This window comes from Rhinopithecus roxellana, chromosome 14 (assembly GCF_007565055.1).
Source record: "Rhinopithecus roxellana isolate Shanxi Qingling chromosome 14, ASM756505v1, whole genome shotgun sequence".
Classification (NCBI taxonomy): Eukaryota; Metazoa; Chordata; class Mammalia; order Primates; family Cercopithecidae; genus Rhinopithecus; species Rhinopithecus roxellana.
Window position 1 is genome coordinate 56441924 of NC_044562.1, and position 17450 is coordinate 56459373.

Below are 17450 nucleotides of genomic sequence, written 5' to 3' on the forward strand. Positions count from 1 at the left end.
TTCTTTTTCTAGTTCTGTGAAGAATGATGGTGGTATTTTGGTGGGAATTGCATTGAGTTTGTAGATTGCTTTTGGCAGTATGGTCATTTTCACAATATTGATTCTGCCCATCCATGAGCATGGGATGTGTTTCCATTTGTTTGTGTCATCTGTGATTTCTTCCAGCACTGTTTTGTAGTTTTCTTTGTAGAGGTCTTTCACCTCCTTGTTAGGTGTATTCCTAAGTATTTTACTTATTTATTTATTTATTTATTGCTATTTTGAAAGGGGTTGAGGTCTTGATTTGATTTTCAGCTTGGTAGCTGTTGTTGTGTAGCAGAGCTACTGATTTGTGTACATTCATTTTGAATCCTGAAACTGCTGAATTCATTTATCAGCTCTAGGAGCTTTTTGGAAGAGTCTTTAGGGTTTTCTAGGTATACAATCATATCATCAACAAGCAGCAACAGTTTGACTTCTTTTTTACCAATTTGGATGCCCTTTATTTCTGTCTTGTCTGATTGCTGTGGCTAGGGCTTCCATCCAGTACCAATAGAAGTGGTGAAAGTGGGCATCCTTGTCTTGTTCCAGTTCTCAGAGAAAATGCTTTCAACTTTTCCTCATTCGGTATTATGTTGGCTGTGGGTTTATCATACATGGCTTTTATTACCTTGAGATATGTCCCTTGTACACTGATTTTGCTAAGAGTTTTAATCATAAAGGATAATAGATTTTGTCCAATGCTTTTTCTGCATCTATTGAGATGATCATGTGATTTTTGTTTTTGATTCTGTTTATGTGGTGTATGTATCACGTTTATTGACTTGCATATTTTAAACCATCCTTGCATCTCTGGTATGAAACCCACTTGATCATGATGGATTATCTTTTAAATATGCTGTTAGATTTGGTTAGCTAGTATGTTGTTAAGGATTTTTGCATCTATGTTCATCAGGAATATTGGTCTGTAGTTTTCTTTCTTTGTCATGTCCTGTCTTGGTTTTGGTATTAGAGGGATACTGGCTTCACAGGATGATTTAGGGAGGATTCCGTCTTTCTCTCTCTTGTAAAATAATGTCAATAGAATTGTTACCAATTCTTCTTTGAATGTCTGGTAAAATTCAGCTGTTCCTGGACTTTTCTGTTGGTAATTTTTTTAGTACCATTTCAATCGTGCTGCTTGTTACTGGTCTTTTCGGGGTTTCTCATTCTTCCTGATTTAAGCTAGGAGGGTTGTATCCTTCCAGGAATTCATCCATCTCCTCATGGTTTCTAGTTATGTGCATAGTAGCCTTGAATGCTCTTTTGTATTTCTGTGGTATAGGTTGTAATATCTTCCATTTCGTTTCTAATTGAGCTTCTTTGGATTTTCTCTCTTCTTTTGGTTAATCTTGCTAATGGTTTATCCATTTTATTTATCTTTTCAAAGGACTAGCTTTTTGTTTCATGTATCTTTTGTTTTTTTGGTTTCAATTTTATTTAATTCTGCTCTGATTTTGGTTATTTCCTTTCTTCTGTTGGTTTGGGTGTGGTTTGTTCTTGTTTCTCTGTTTCTTTGCGGTGTAACCTTGGATTGTCTATTTATTTGTGTTCCTTCAGACCTTTTGATGTAGGCATTTAAGGCTATGACCTTTCCTCTTAGCACCGCCTTTGCTGTATCCCAGAGGTTTTGATAAGTTGCATCACTATTATCATTCAGTTCAAAGAATTTTTTTTTTTTTTTTTTTTTTTTTTTTTTTTATTGAGACGGAGTCTCGCTCTGTCGCCCAGGCTGGAGTGCAGTGGCCAGATCTCAGCTCACTGCAAGCTCTGCCTCCCGGGTTCATGCCATTCTCCTGCCTCAGCCTCCCGAGTAGCTGGGACTACAGGCGCCGCCACCTCGCCCGGCTAGTTTTTTGTATTTTTAGTAGAGACGGGGTTTCACCGTGTTAGCCAGGATGGTCTCGATCTCCTGACCTCGTGATCCGCCCGTCTCGGCCTCCCAAAGTGCTGGGATTACAGGCTTGAGCCACCGCGCCCGGCCAAAGAATTTTTTAATTCCCATCTAGATTTCATTGTTCACCCAATGATCATTCAGAAGCAAGTTTCTTAATTTCCATGTATTTGCCTGGTTTCGAAGGTTCCTTTTGGAGTTGATTTCCAGTCTTATTCCCCTGTGGTCTAAAGTACTTGATATAATTTTGATTTTCTTAAATTTAGTAAGACTTGTTTTGTGGCCTCTCATATGGTCTATCTTGGAGAAAGTTCCATGAGCTGATGAATAGAGGAGAGTGTTCTATAAATATCTGTTAAGTCCATTTGGTCCAAGTTATAGTTGAAATTCATTGTTTCTTTGTTGACTTTCTGTCTTGATGACCTGTCTAGTGCTGTCAGTGGAATATGGAAGTCTCCCACTATTATAGTGTTGCTGTCTGTTCCATTTCTTAGGTCTAGTAGTAATTGTTTTATAAATCTAGTAGTAATTGCTTTATAAATTTGGAAGCTCCAGTGTTAGGTGGACATATATTTAGTATTGTGATATTTTCCTGTTGGACAGGGCCTTTTGTCATTATATAATGTCCCTCTTTGTCTTTTTTAACTGCTCTTGCTTTCAAGTTTGTTTTGTCTTTTATAAGAATAGCTACTCCTGATCGCTACTGGTGTCCATTTGCATGGAATGTCTTTTTCCACCCCTTTACCTTAAGTTTATGTGAGTCCTTACGTGTTAGGTGAGTCCCTTGAAGGCAGCAGATACTTGATTGGTAAATTCTTACCCATTCTGCAATTCTGTACCTTTTAAATGGAATATTTAGGCAATTTACCTTCAACATTAGTATTGAGATGTGAGATACTATTCCATTCATTGTGCTATTTGTTGCCTGTATACCTTGATTTTTTAAATTATATTTGTGTTTTATAGGTCCTATGAAATTTGTGATTTAAAGAGGTTCTGTTTTGATGTGTTTCTAGAGTTTGTTTCAGGATTTAGAGCTCCTTTTAGCAGTTCTTTTTGTGCCATCTTGGTGGTGGTGAGTTCTCTCAGCATTTGTTTGTCTGAAAAAGGCTGTATCTTTCCTTCATTTATGAAGCTTAGTTTCACTGGATACAAAATTCTTTGCTGATAGTTGTTTTGCCTAAGAAGACTGAAAATAGGGCCCCAGTCCCTTCTGCTGAGAAGGTTTCTGCTGAGAAATCTGCTGTTAATCTGATAGGTTTTCCTTTATAGGTTACCTGGTGCTTTTGCCCCATAGCTTTTAAGATTCTTACCTTCATCTTGACTTTAGATAACCTGATGACAATGTACCTAGGCAGTTATCTTTTTGTGATTAATTTCCCAGGTGTTCTTTGAGCTTCTTGTATCTCGAGGTCTAGGTCTCTAGCAAGGCTGGGGAAGTTTTCCTTGATTATTCCCCCAAATATGTTTTCCAAACTTTTAGATTTGTCTTCTTCCTCAGGAATGCCAGTTATTCCTAGGTTTGGGCATTTAACATAATCCCAAACTCCTTGGAGGCTTTGTTCATTTTTTAAAATTATTTTTTCCTTGTCTTTGTTGGATTGGGCTAATTTAGAAACCTTGTCTTTGAGCTCTGAGTTTTTTTTTCTGCTTGTTCGATTCTATTGCTGAGACTTTCCAGACATTTTGCATTTCTCTAAGTGTGTCCTTTATTTCCTGAAGTTGTGATTGTTTTTTATTTATGCTATATTTCACTGAAGATTTCTCCCCTCATTTCTTGTATCGTTTTTTTATTTCCCTGAATTGGACTTCACTTTTCTCTGTTGCCTCCTTGATTACCTTAATAATTGACCTTCTGAATTGTTTTTCAGGTAAATCAGGGATTTCTTCTTGATTTGGATCCATTGCTGGTGAGCTAGTGTGATTTTTGGGGGGTGGTTAAGGAACCTTGTTCTATCATATTATCAGAATTGTTTTCCTGGTTCCTTCTCATTGGGGCAGCCTATGTCAGAGGGAAGATCTGGGGCTCAAGGCTGCTGTTCAGATTGTTTTGACTCAGGGGGTATTCCCTTGATGTAGTACTCTCCCCCTCTTCCTATGGATGTGGCTTCCTGAGAGCCCAACTGTAGGGATTGTTTTCTCTTTTCTGGATCTCGCCACCCAGCAAGTCTACCAGGCTCCAGGCTTGTACTGGGGGTTGTCTGCTCAGACAATGTGAACCGTTTTCAGGTCTCTCAGCCATGGATACCAGCGCCTGCGCTGGTGGAGTTGGCGGGAGCTGAAAAGGACTCTGTGAGGGTCTTTAGTTTTGGTTAACGCACTATTTTCATGCTGGTTGGCCTCCTGCCAGAAGGTGGCGCTTTCCAGAGAGCATGGGCTGTGGTGGGCTGTGGTCGGATGGAGAGGATCTGCTGGTGGGCGGGGCCCTAGAACTCCCAAGAGTATAGGCTGTTTGTCTTCAGCTACCACAGTGGGTAGGGAAGGACCATCAGGTGGGAGTGAGGCTGGCATGTCTGAGCTCAGACTCTCCTTGGGCAGGTCTTGCTGCGGCTGCTGTGGGGGATGGGGGTGAAGTTCCCAGGTCAATGGAGTTATGCTCCTAGGAGGATTATGGCTGCCTCTGCTGTGTCATGCAAGTTATCAGGGAAGTGGAGAAAAGCTGGCAGTCAGAGGCCTCACCCAGCTCCCACACAACCCAAAGGGTTAGTCTCACTCCCACTGTGCCCCCCACCTGCCAACAGCACTGCGTCTGTTTCCAGGCAGTGGGCGAGCAGGACTGAGAACTTGCCCCAGGCTGCCTGCCTCCCAGCTGTGAAAACAGGTAGGACTTCATGCTTCCCCACCCTGTGGAGTCTGTACACCAGATTCATGCCCTCCCCCAAGTTCTGGCCAGGAGACTTCTCAGTCTGTTCAAATTGTTACAAAGTTCAGCTGGAGATTTCCTTCTTCCTGTGTTTTCCCAGTGAAGGTCAAATCCTTCTCTCATGAGCTAGATCTTCAGGTTCCCCAGTGAGGGTGTGTGTTTGGGGGCAGATGATCCCCCCTTTCCTACTTTCACAGCTTGGGCACTCATAGTATTTGGGATGTCTCCTGGGTCCTGCAGGAGCAATCCGCTTCCTTCAGAGGGTCTGTGGTTTCACTTGGCTTTCCTGGTGTATTCCTGTAGTAGTTCTGTGTTTTATCACATTTTGATGAGAATGTGTTATTTATATTTCTCTCTCTGTGGTAAACTAATTGTCAGGTGTGTGGACATTCCATGTGAGCTTCAGGGGAGGCTGTGTTGTCTATTGGGTGTTGCTGTTGATATATTCTCATACTCCATTGATTATGTTATTGAGTCCTTCTAAATCTCTACTTACTTTTTGTCTCTTTTTATATTAAATTCTCCTATTATCAGTGTGTTTCCATCCCTGACACCTCTCGTTTCCTGTAGATTTTGCTTCCTAAAGAGTCTTGGTCTGCCATTTGTGTGAAGGTACTGACACAGCTCTGCCTCCACGTTAGGCTGTGACTCCAGCATCCAGGAGGGTAGTGGAATGTGTCCTTGTCACCCCCGCAAATGGGCTGTGACTGCTGTGACAGCCTGACCACCCCCTGCTCACAGTCCACCCTCTGCGTCTGCTGGTAGATGAGAAATATCAGAGAAAAAGACAATGAAAGCAACAATACAACAGGGCCTGGCGCGGTGGCTCACGCCTGTAATCCCAGCACTTTGGGAGGCCAAGGTGGGCAGATCACCTGAGGTCGGGGGTTCGAGACCAGCCTGACCAACATGGAGAAACCTCGTCTCTACTAAAAATACAAAATTAGCCAGGCGTGGTGGTGCATGCCAGTAATCCCAGCTACTCAGGAGGCTGAGGCAGGAGTATTGCTTGAACCCAGGAGGCAGAGGTTGCAGTGAGCTGAGATCAAGCCATTACGCTCCAGCCTGGGCAATAAGAGCAAAACTACATCTCACAAAATATAAAACAAAAACAAAATACAACAATAACGTAATGCAAATAAAAAAGTAATACAGTATAACAGCTATTCACATGGCATTTACGTCACATTGGGCGTCATGAGTGATCCATGGATGCTCTAGATGGCGAGATGGGCGCAGGTTGCAGCAAATGCTACATTCTTACCAGGGACTTGGGCGTCTGCTGGCTTTGCTGCTCTGCACTCCTGATCCCTGCCTGGTACCCAGGGGCGCTCTTTCTGTTGTCTGTTGGTGGCAGGCCTCTGTCCTCTCACCACACCCTTTCAAAATCACTCTGTGTCTCTGATATACAGAGTGTGCTATTGTGTCTTGCTTTGGGGGGTCATATTTAAAACCTTTTGACTTTCAAAAGGTGAGTTGAGCCCATTAGCATTTATTATTAAAACTCATATGTCTGGGTTTAACACCATCATATTATTCTATGGAATAGTTATTATGCAAATTATTGTGTTTACTGTTCCTTTCTTACATGGTGTATATTTCTCTGGTCTTTAAAAAAAATTTAGTGTTTAAGGAGTGTTGCTTTCTACCTTTATAGTTATTTATTTTAAAATGACTTTATTCTACTGTTCTTTCATCTAATCCATTGCTATTTGGCTCATAGGTTTTAATTTTTCCTTCATTGCTGAGCCCTCAGTGCTGCTCAGCCCTGTCTCCCTCTCCTGCCTCCTCCCTGTTGCATCCTCTCTGTTCTGCAAGAATAAAACTAACCACGCCCGCAGGCATCCCACTGACACCAGCCATGCACGTGGCCAGCTCTGTGTCACTCTTAGGTCTGCAATTAAACATCCTCCATCCTCACGGGTATTAGTTCTGCTGGAGTTGCCCAGTTATCTCCCGGTTGGCTGCTGTTCGTGCTCCAGTAGATTCTTCAAAGGCAGAGCAGATGCCTCTGGGTGTAGAATCCCTGCAGCTCTGGGGAGCACCCGCCTCGTATTGTGACCTGGCATCCGAAGGGAGGTGACTGGATGTGAAACCCTTCGTTCATGTTTCCTTCACACTTCTGAAAATAATCTTCTACCATTACCTTGATGTATGTTATTTTGGAGAAATCTGAGGCCCTTGTACATGATTTCACCTTTTTGGCCTGAAACTCTGGTCATTTTTTCCTTGTGGTTTTTTTGTTTGTTTGTTTGTTTGTTTGTTTTCAGACGGAGTCTTGCTCTGTCACCCAGGCTGGAGTGCAGTGGCCGGATCTCAGCTCACTGCAAGCTCCGTCTCCCGGGTTTACGCCATTCTCCTGCCTCAGCCTCCCGAGTAGCTGGGACTACAGGCGCCGCCACCTCGCCCGGCTAGTTTTTTGTATTTTTTTTAGTAGAGACAGGGTTTCACCGTGTTAGCCAGGATGGTCTTGATCTCCTGACCTTGTGATCCACCTGTCTGGGCCTCCCAAAGTGCTGGGATTACAGGCTTGAGCCACTGCGCCTGGACCCTTGTGTGTTTTTTTGTTTGTGTGTTTGTTTTTTGAGATGGAGTCTCGTTCTGTCGCCCAGGCTGGAGTGCAGTGGCGCTATCTCGGCTCACTGCAAGTTCCGCCTCCCGGGTTCACGCCATTCTCCTGCCTCAGCCTCCCAAGTAGCTGGGATTACAGGTGCCCGCCACCACGCCCGGCTTATTTTTTGTATATTTAGTAGAGACAGGGTTTCACCGTGTTAGCCAGGATGGTCTTGAACTCCTGACCTCATGCTCCACCCGGCTCAGCCTCCCAAACTTCTGGGATTACAGGCGTGAGCCACTGTGCCCAGCCCTTTCCTTGTGTTTTAAGTCGAACACTTCTACTAGGATAAACCGCAGAGTTGATTGTTCCAGGTCAAGTTCCTCTGTGTGTGCGGCTCAGGTCTTCCTTTGCTTTCAGAAAGCCGTGTTGGGTTACAGTTTTAAATACTAGTTCTGTTTTATTTTTTCTTTATCTCCAGTTACATATAAATTGGGTTTTCTTTGTCTTTCTTCTATTTCCACTACTTTCTGGTTCATATTGATTTTTTATTTATCTGATTTTCTTTCTTTGAGTTGTTCGTTTTTGCTTTTATCCAATGACCTTTGTTACATTTTTATCTGAATCTGTTGTCTCTTGGGCATGTTGTAATTATTCCTCATTTTCTATGGTTTTGTAGTTTTCTTGGGTTTATTTTGTAATTTCTGTTCCCTTGCTTTCTTTATTCCAGATGGTCGGTCCACGTTTCTTCTTAGTTAATGAATTTTGGATTCATAGTACCTTGTCACACCTTCTTATGCTTGTTTAAAGACATTTAAGTCCATTTGGAAGATTCTGTTGTGTTTTTTTCACTCATTGCTGGCGTCCCAGGGAGATTTCCACCCAGGTGGTTTTCACTTTGTTTTGTTTTACATTTATGAAGATGGTGTCTTTGCGTCTCTGTGGGCAGGGCTGGTTGTGGAAAATGGTTGACATCTGGGTCCTGGGTCACGGGCACCGCTCCAGTCAGCATGGTCCTTGGGTGGAGTCCTGTGTAAGGGGAAGGGTTTTGTGGCCGTCATTCGTTTTTCACAATTTCCTTTTCCTGGTGGGATCCTAGAGTTTCTCTCTAACATCCCTTCCATTATACCGCATGGTTTCCAAAGGGCACTTCCTTTTCCATCCTCTCTCCCCCAGAGTCTTGTCTTGGCAAAGCCACCTTCTTGAGCGCGTGAGCGTGCCCAGCCCCTTCCTGTAGCCAGTGCCCCGATCTATGTACCGTTTTCCAGTATTTTCACCCTCAAGTGGACTTTCTCTTGGGCAGTGATTTTAGATCAGTTCTAGGTTCGCTGTTCGTGCCTTCCCTTTTCTCTTTCACATGCATTCTCTCCAAGCTGCCCTGTCTCTGCCGAGGTCTGCGGCAGGGTCTGGGCCCGACTCACTGGCTGCACCGTCTGTGTGTGCACAGCAGCCGTGTGGGGGTCCTCTCCCAGCTTTGTGGGCCGTGTGGCTCAGGGGCTATTCTCTAGCCTTCTATTCTCTGTTTCTGTCTTGGAGGACGCCATGGGAGTCTCCCCGTCTTGCCAGTGCTGTTGCGACAGCTTCCGCTGCTGCAGCTGATACTTGACATTAGTTTCATTGACTGTGTTGATGCTTCAGAAAAATCTGGGGAATTCACAGTTTTATAGCACTGAGTCTTCCAACTCTTGAATATTCCCTCAGTAACCTTTGTATAGTGCTCAGAGTAGAGGTCTCACATGCCTTCATTGGTTTTACTCCTGGGAGTTTGTGTTTAGGATGCCACTGAGAGCTGAGTTGCTTTGCACTTCATGTTCATGTTAGCGTTGCTGGCGTAGGGAAACACAGTCTGTTTTCGTGTCATTTATTTTTTATCCATTGGCCTTGCTAGACTCATATTAATTTTTATGGTCTGTAAATTATTTTGTATTTTCTATATATAATATCCATAATTATTGCAATTTTGGTTTTTCCTTTACAATCATAATATTCTAGTTGTTAAGTTAGATGGGTACATTGGTGTTTTTTATGTTCTCATTTAAGCCATTTAAATGCCTGAGATGTTTCTCATAAAGTAAAATTTTAATTGATCAAGAAAGTTTTTGGTGATGATATATTTTTCTGTAAGTCACATTTCTCATAAGAAAGTAAAAACTGCTCCATTCACTTGGAACTGTCTTCAGATTTGGTCCTAAGAATGGTTCTGAATGATTTTGTTGTGGACAATGGTAACATTTCTGTTCTTCTGCCCAAAAACTATTAGTAAATATTAGAGTTGGCCAGACATTTCTCCACGCTCCTCCTTTCCAATGTTTAAAAATATCCCTTAACATTTTCTGTAGTTTAGGAGTGTCTATGAAGGAAGTTTAAACGCTGTCTTCTTGGATTCTGGAGGCCTCTGGGAACCCGTGGCAGCTGCACTGTGTCTGTGTCTGTCTTGCAGTGAAACCTGCAAGGAGAACATAGAGGAGTCAGACGTGGCTGTGAACCAGCAGTTTTCAGTGAGCCTGGCAAATCTATCATGAATCCCCTGAATGCAGCGGGGAGTTTGCACTCACGTGACGATGAGGAAGGCCACTCTTCCCCGCAGCTGAGCAGCAGCAGTTTCCAAACCAACGCTGACCAAAGACACATTAGTATTTCATCACCTTTCCCCACACACATGCATCCACTGAGCTGCGTTTACTTATTCTCAGCACTCTACATACTTTGCTGACGTTAAACTCTTAATAAAAAGGCATGCATTCTGTAAAGTTATGCTTAAAAATTTCAAGGTTTGACCTTGAATGACCACAAGCTCTGCATTTCCAGGGAGTGTTAGTGGCCTCCCGGGACTTGAGTGTTTGTGCTGTCAGAGACGGATGGTCAGACAGTGATTAATGTGGCTGCTCTCCACTACCTCAGAGACGTCCCCAGGCTGGCCCCTCACACTCCCCATAAGCCATGCTCCTGGTGCCTACTCTCTAATGTTCCAAAATCAAGCTTTAATAGACTTGGAAAATCTGTGTTGTATCTTCCTTGTTACCAAAAAGAAGTAGAAGCTTAACTAAGTAAAGCAGTGGATTGTTGAGGTTAAATTTGGCAAATGATGATCCAGTTCCTTCACTGTCTTACTGTTTATATTTTAATTTTTATTCCTTTGTATCTCAGTATATGCACTAAATATAGCGGATATACTATTGATAATGTAAGAGGAAACATTTAAGATAATTTTAAGTTTAATCTGAAATAAAACATTTAAGCCACAATTTTAAGCTTAATCTGAAATAAAATGCTTAATTTTGTTAACTCTGATAACATTTTTTTCTGTTAAATGAGGAACTTTTAATTGCATAAAAAAATAGGAATAGCCACACATTCAGCACCTTGGCCCTTTCTTCCAAATCTAGATGGAGGCAGAATTGGCAGCATCTAAACGGTAGAAATGGCTTTATTTCTCCCTGTGGATTCAGGGTATTTCTGGTTCAAATCAGATTCTCTATGGTCTATAAATCAGAAATCCATATGAAAGTGAAGTCCATCATAAAATCGCAAAGATGCAGCAAAAATGTAAACAATGCCCTTATTTGGGAAATATGGAAACCAGCCAGAGAGGAGGTGGTGGCAGCCGGGGCCAGGCTCTCCGCCCCATCCCAACCGTCTCTGCATTTCTCCTAGAGATGCTCATTTATCTCCAGCACACACTCAGTTTTATAAAGCCATTCATAGCAGGAATGAGTGTGCAAACATCCCTGGAACTGGGGGTCGCCAGGGCAAGGATCACACCTGTCACCTGTGGGAAGAGAGAGTGGGCAGTTCAGGTTGGAAGAAACCTCTAGGGACAGGTGTTGACTGAGCGCTCACTCTCAGATCATCCCACTGATTAAAATTTAGAGAGTATTGCATTGCATTGGATTTCCAGGTTGGTTTCAAATCAGTTTTTTTTTTTTTTTTTAGTTATAAAAGTCAATAAAGCAGGACAAAGCGAACACAAGGTAGCGTTCTAAAATAATAATTAAAATAAAAATCTGAAAGTCATTTTTATTGATGTATTACATAGACTACTATATTTTATTAATATTTAACAATCCCCCTCACTTAGCAGCCCACAAGGCACGTAACACTGCATGCCGTGCAGCATTTATTATTATTTATTATTTATTTAGCAGTATTTATTAGTACTCCGACATTTAGAAGCGCAATCTGCCACTCATTTCGGCTGAAGCTGTGATCTCGGGCTGGCAGATGGCCACCTTTAGAATCTGCTGCCTGCCTTCTCTGTGGTCCCCATGTGGACGAAAGGACCCATCAAGGTGTTACTGGGCCTGACATTTGGGTGGCGGCCCCGCCAGGCCTGGCATGTCCCTGCATGTGGAGCTGGGTACCCCGGCCCTGCCCAGTGTCACGCAGTGTCTCCTCCCCCAGGACGAGCGACGTGGGCGTGCTTTCCCACCGCGAGCACCTGCCGGTCACACGGATCGTCATCACCGACGCGGACCGCCCGGGCTCGGAGGCAGCTTACAAGCTGGGACCACTGCAGTGCCAGGGAGACGGTAGGTAGCGCCCACACCTCTCTCCTGACAGCACCTGTCCACGCAAAGACAGCCTCTGTGGGGGAAGTTGATGGAAAACGAGGAGTTATGTGCTTTTTTAAAATTAGGGAAGTGACACATGCCGCATGGCTGTTACCCAGTGGTTGGTCTAAGGCGTTACTGGGAGAGGCAAGGGGAGCCCTGAGAAGCCTGCCCATCAGCTGGAAGCATCCAGGCATGGGCTAAGGGAAATGCCTCTGTGAGTGTGTGCAGCACGCCCTGCAAGAGAAGCTTCCGCAGACTCCTCAGGCGTCATCTGTCCACGGACCCAGCCTCCTGTCTCCATCACTTGGTCAGGGAACTGGGGCCTGAAACCAGTCATGCATTCGGCTTCTCACTACCAGGATGGCGGGATCAGAACATTGGCTGGAAACAAGCTAACCAAGTGCATTTCGCTTTTTCACTTCTTGATTTCTGCAACTCTAGCGCGCGCTCTCTCTCTCTGTCTCTCTCTCCTTTGTAACAGTGGCTCCTGTGATTTCATCTTCTCACAGTATTTGCAATCTAAAGCAATATTTTTAAATGTAATTGCAGCTTTCAGGTCACTATGCATTTGCAGCAGGAGCTTCCCAGGTGGAGACTGGTCCCCGGTCCCTGTGAGCACCTCCCCACAGTGAGGCAGTGCACGCCCACCCTCACGTCCCTCTGAGACATCTGGTGACTTCAGATGCACCTCAAATGGCTGCATCACCCGCATTTTTTTTTTACCTTTCTCAGAGATTTTATGGTCCAAGTTCTTAACTGGAACTTAAAAACAGAGCAATTATTTGTTCTAAATTAAAACCTTAGCACACATTTGTGATATGTTGTAGGATTGTAGGAGTTTGGAAGAACAGATGTGATCTCTGATCAGACAAGCACCACCACACACCTGCCCGTCATAGGCGCTCCCTGACGGCTGCTGTCTCCTGCTCTGCGCCCTCAGCCCCTACCTCTGGCTCCATCCTCGTGCCTCAGTGACCCCTCAGTCTGCCCTGTGTTGATCATAGATTTTTTTCCCCCAAGATTTTCACTAGACTCTCTGATTGCCTGGCTCAGAGCAGTCCTCCACTGCTCCAAGCTCAGCATGATTCATAAGAGAATGGGGGTCTCTTCTGTTCACATCTCTGTTAGGTTTTTAGTCTATGGGTCCTGGCAGGGAGGATGCCCGTGCTGGGTAAGCTCCGCACAGGCTGGAACTGGCCACCAGAAGCAGCCCACGGCCATCAGAACAGGCCCAGATGTCAGCCTGGAAATCAGGCAGGAGCCACACGGGGTTTCGGGCAGCCCCTGAAAGCTGCTTTTTTGGTCATCCACCATGCTTTTGCATTTTTACAAATCGCTCTTTGGTCAGTGTTTCGGGGAGATAAGTTCTGTGAACCGGCTCCATCACGGCACCTTCCTTCCCCAGAGGTGTGTACACCGCGCCAACCTTTCACAAGCGGGAGAGATACTCTTTATTTTCATGTTCAGTTTGATGATCTAACCTGAAAAGCCATTATAAATCTTTGACATTTGAATTCTGATCATTTTAAATTTAATGTAAACATCGGCCCTGCTGCTACCTGGCGTTGGAAAACCTTCTAAGTGTCCTGTGGGAGGAAAAACCATGGCTGAGCTGCTGGACTTGGCTCTTTCATTTCTTCTGCGTGACTGGAGCAGCTGTCTGGGAAATCCTAGAGCATGAATATTCAGGGCGTGCAGCCGTGCAGCCTGGAGGAGGCCGCCCCTCAGACAACGTTGTCCTTGATTCTGTCCCCTCGGGCACTGCTGTGCCTAAACCACTTTGGGCGAAGGGGATCAACGCTGCCCTCACAACAGGGTTTTGGGGCTGCACCGGGGCCACCTGCCCAGAGCCAGGAATCCATCCCAGTCAGAAATTCTGAGTCCCTCTCTCTGCTTGGAACTGTTCTCTTTTGGTCACCTGCCTGCCCGCTCCTCTTCTTTCCTCCCTGCCTCCCTCTCTCCATTTGAAGCGCAAAGCACAGGAGGGTTTGTTGGAGGGCACATTATAAAACCAAACAAAAGGCATATTCTGAATTCTTTGTGGCTGAAGAAAACAGGAAACGTTGCCAAGTCCTTTAGTGAAACAATGTGTGAGTGGCTCTAGTGATGCAACAGGGAGGCCATGGTGGCACCGCTCTCCTGGGGGCCACAGTGAGGAAGAGAACAGGTGCACCCCACACCCACAGGACGGTGCCAGGGACCGGGGAGGAGGGAAGGGCAGGGGCGAGGGGGGTCTCCACAGAAGGCTGCGTCCAGGAGGAGGCCTGGATTGAGGAGGACGGGGAGGGGGGGTCCAGCATCCAGCACATGAGGAAGAGAGTCCTGCTCAGCAGGAACCAAGCATGTGGGGCCTGGCTGAGGGTTGCTGTGACCCAGTCTGAGCCTGAAGCAGCTTCAACAGAGGCCAGGTGGTAAGGATCGAACTGGGGCTGGATCCGAAGGTAAAAGCAAAGATTGAATGGGCAGTGGATGTGATTTATGAGTCTGGCAGCCTTGAGGGTTGGGTCTGAGTGGCAGAGCCTGGGACCTGTGTGCAGAGCTCAGGTGTGAGCTGCTCCAAAGCCCAAGATGGGCATGGGCAGAGCAGAGAGGGGGGTGTTGGACTCGGGAGGCTGGAGGGGGAGGCAACAGAGGGCAGTGGGTATCTGGGGAAGGGAAGGACCAAGGGCAGAGCCCTCCAGGGCAGAGGGCAGTGGGCGTGTGGGACGGGCCAGAAGTTCTGAGCAACGGTGCTTTGAGGAGGACCCCGGTGGGCCTCAAGGCAGAGAGAGAGTGTGTCCAGTTGCACCGGTGCTGCCGAGCCACGTTGCAGGACAGAGGTGTCCCCGGACCTGTTGGCGAGGGGCCTGCGGCAGCCCAGGGAGTCCACAGGAGCATTGAACAGAGGCTCAGGGCTCCCTCCACCCCACATCCTGCCCCGGTCACACAGGAGCACAGATGGAAATTTGGGTCCAGAGTTGCTTCTTTCCACTCCTTTGTGACCGGCTGATTCTTGGTGGCTGTGAGAATGAACAGCAGCGGAACAGAGGAAGGAACGGCCCAGCGTGTGCTGCTCTGCTGCAGGTGATGGACGCAGGCCTGTGCCTCCGGAGTCCGTGTCGAGCTGCTGATGTCAGAAGCACCACCCTCTAACCTGGAGGCAAAGGTGTGCACAGAAGACCCGGTCCTGCGTCTGCTGAGCTGGCTCCTCAGTGCTGCTGTCAGGGATGACTTCTGAGAGTAATGATCCCTTCCCATTGGCCTGACAATTTCATGCCGCACGTGTCTCCGGATGAGGGTGGCTTTTCTATGCACATGTTCATGAATAGCTTTGTTCTCTTTTCCAGCTGTTCTACAAACCAAAAACTATAATTATATCCAGCATATTGCATGATTTTCATTTTGTTTTGCTTTATATTTGATTCCTATCATTTCCCCCAACATTAGGAAATAACATTACAAATTTCAAAAGAGGAACCATTGAAGTCTAAAATCAAGAGTATCTATGCTCTCAACAGGGAAATTATAACCACTCCTGGTGTTTTCTTTGTGTTAAAAAGCCAGGCTTACCAGCTCATTTTTGTAAATAATCAGAAAGGCAAATTTGAAAAGAAAAAGTTACTACCTCAGCATTTTTATAATTTCTATTCCTAGTTTTAAGAAACATATGGTTACATTGTGTGTGTCTTTACTCTTGGAAGTAAGCATCCTTGCTTTATAAAGCCACCTGCCTTTTAACAAGTTTTCTCTTCCTTTTAAAAAATAATTAATTTATTATTTGGAAAGTTTATTTGTAGATCAAATACAAATTTAAAAAAGAAAATATTTATGAAATTAAGCTTAATCCCATAGGGCTAATAAAACTTATTTTCCTGAATGGGCAATGTCTGTTGGAGAAAAACATTGAAGGCAAGTTTCTTGTTTCATTTTAACGTTGTGAGTGGAGGTTCACCAAGTTACGTACAATATGTGCACAACACATCCACCCTTCGTGTAAAAGGTGAGCACCATCTGTATGTCATCCACACTACACATGCACAGACGTCATCCACACTGCATGTGCACAGTGCCTGGGTGCCCCGTCTTAGACCCTGTGTCTGTAGTTTATTTCCACATCTCCACCATGCGGCTTCCACCCACCTCTCTGCTGTGGAATTCGCACTTGGGTTCTGCAACCCTTTGCATCTCACACACACACACAAGTGAATGCAGCTTCCACCCCGCTCTCTGCTGTGGAAATTGCATTTGGATTATGTAACCCTTTGCATTACACACACACACACACACACACACACGAAGTCACCTTGGAGCAGGGTTATCACCAAGTCCCTGCTGCGCGGAGGCTCATGTGGTTGTGCCGAGCCCTTCCTGGTGGGTGACTCGGGCCCACTGTGCTTCCAGCTGAGCCCTGTATAGCACAAGAGGCCGTGGCTCCTGCCAGGAACACCCTGGAGCCACTCCCCAGAGAGACTCCGGCACCCTCTCCTGCCCACTTGTGCACTAGGCAGAGGACCCCAGGGCTCCAGGTGTGTGTGTGGGGTGGCGTGGGGGCAGCCGCATTTGCTTTTCCGGTTCCCAGCTGACCAACTGACGGGGCTTCCTCTGAGGTTCAGCCCCTCAGGGAGCCGAAGGTTCAGTCCTGGAGTGGCCCTTGTGTAAACAGGCAGCGTGTGGAGCAGATTCTCATCCACTGGACTAAACGAGCCCCCCACTCATAAAGCTAAAATGAAATAAGAGATATCCTTTCATGATTTCCTCTACTTTGGTATTTTAAGGAACCCAGACACTCCTGACAGTGGCCAGGGTGGGAATAGGCCTGATTTTCTGTCTTTCCAGCCATCTTAAATCATGTATTTTTTTTTTCTGCAATTGTTCAACTAAAAGCACTGTGATGATCTTGAGATATCTCCAGGGACTCGCCTGAGACTACAAATGTGAGGTTTCCCAGCGGGTGCCTGGAATCACCTTAATTCACATCCCAGCTGGGTGCCAGGCATCGCCTTAATTCACATTCACTATGGCCAAGCCCAGAAACAACAGTAACACAGAAGTTAAGAAATGTGCTTGTAGCTTCATTTAACCAGAGAATGCTCCAGAGAAAAATGAAACATCTTCAGAAAGAATTCTCAACAGAAACCCAGCAAGCAGGGGCAGCTGGCTGCATGTGAGCTGCTGAAAACCTGAGCACGGACCCCTTAATATGAGTTCCTCCAGGTGAAGCTGAGAGGTGGATGAGCGGAGCATCATCCTCAGCTCTGGATGGGACCGAACGTGGATCCGCGCCCGCTCAGAGCAGAGGCGAGTGGGGGTCTCCCTCCCCGTGGTAACAGAGGGAACGGATAGTGGGATATGGCTGTTTTTCTGACACCGTGCATGAACTTATTCTCCAGGAAAAGTAGTTTAGGTGTGAGGATGTTATGAAGTCTGGGGAGTGATGAGGAATGGGCTGTTCGCATAATGATCTATGCTTACAATGGATGCCCCAGAACTTTCAAGGCAACACCAGCAGCTTTGGAGTCCAGGACAGCATGACCAGTACCTGGCTGAGCCTTCAGGGTCATGCACAGCCGCTGGGCCCCACTTCACCAC

General features: G+C 45.7%; 1 protein-coding gene across 3 annotated transcripts in view; it reads left to right on the plus strand.

Annotated features, from left to right (window-relative positions):
• The window catches only part of LOC104673096 (contactin-associated protein-like 4), a 208440-nt gene that overhangs the window by 158939 nt on the left and 32051 nt on the right, over nt 1-17450 (plus strand). For all 3 annotated transcript variants that reach the window (XM_030915962.1, XM_030915963.1, XM_030915964.1), the window contains one exon: nt 11731-11858. In XM_030915962.1, the coding sequence (XP_030771822.1) occupies nt 11731-11858 (128 nt within the window). The remainder of the gene's footprint in view (nt 1-11730; nt 11859-17450) is intronic.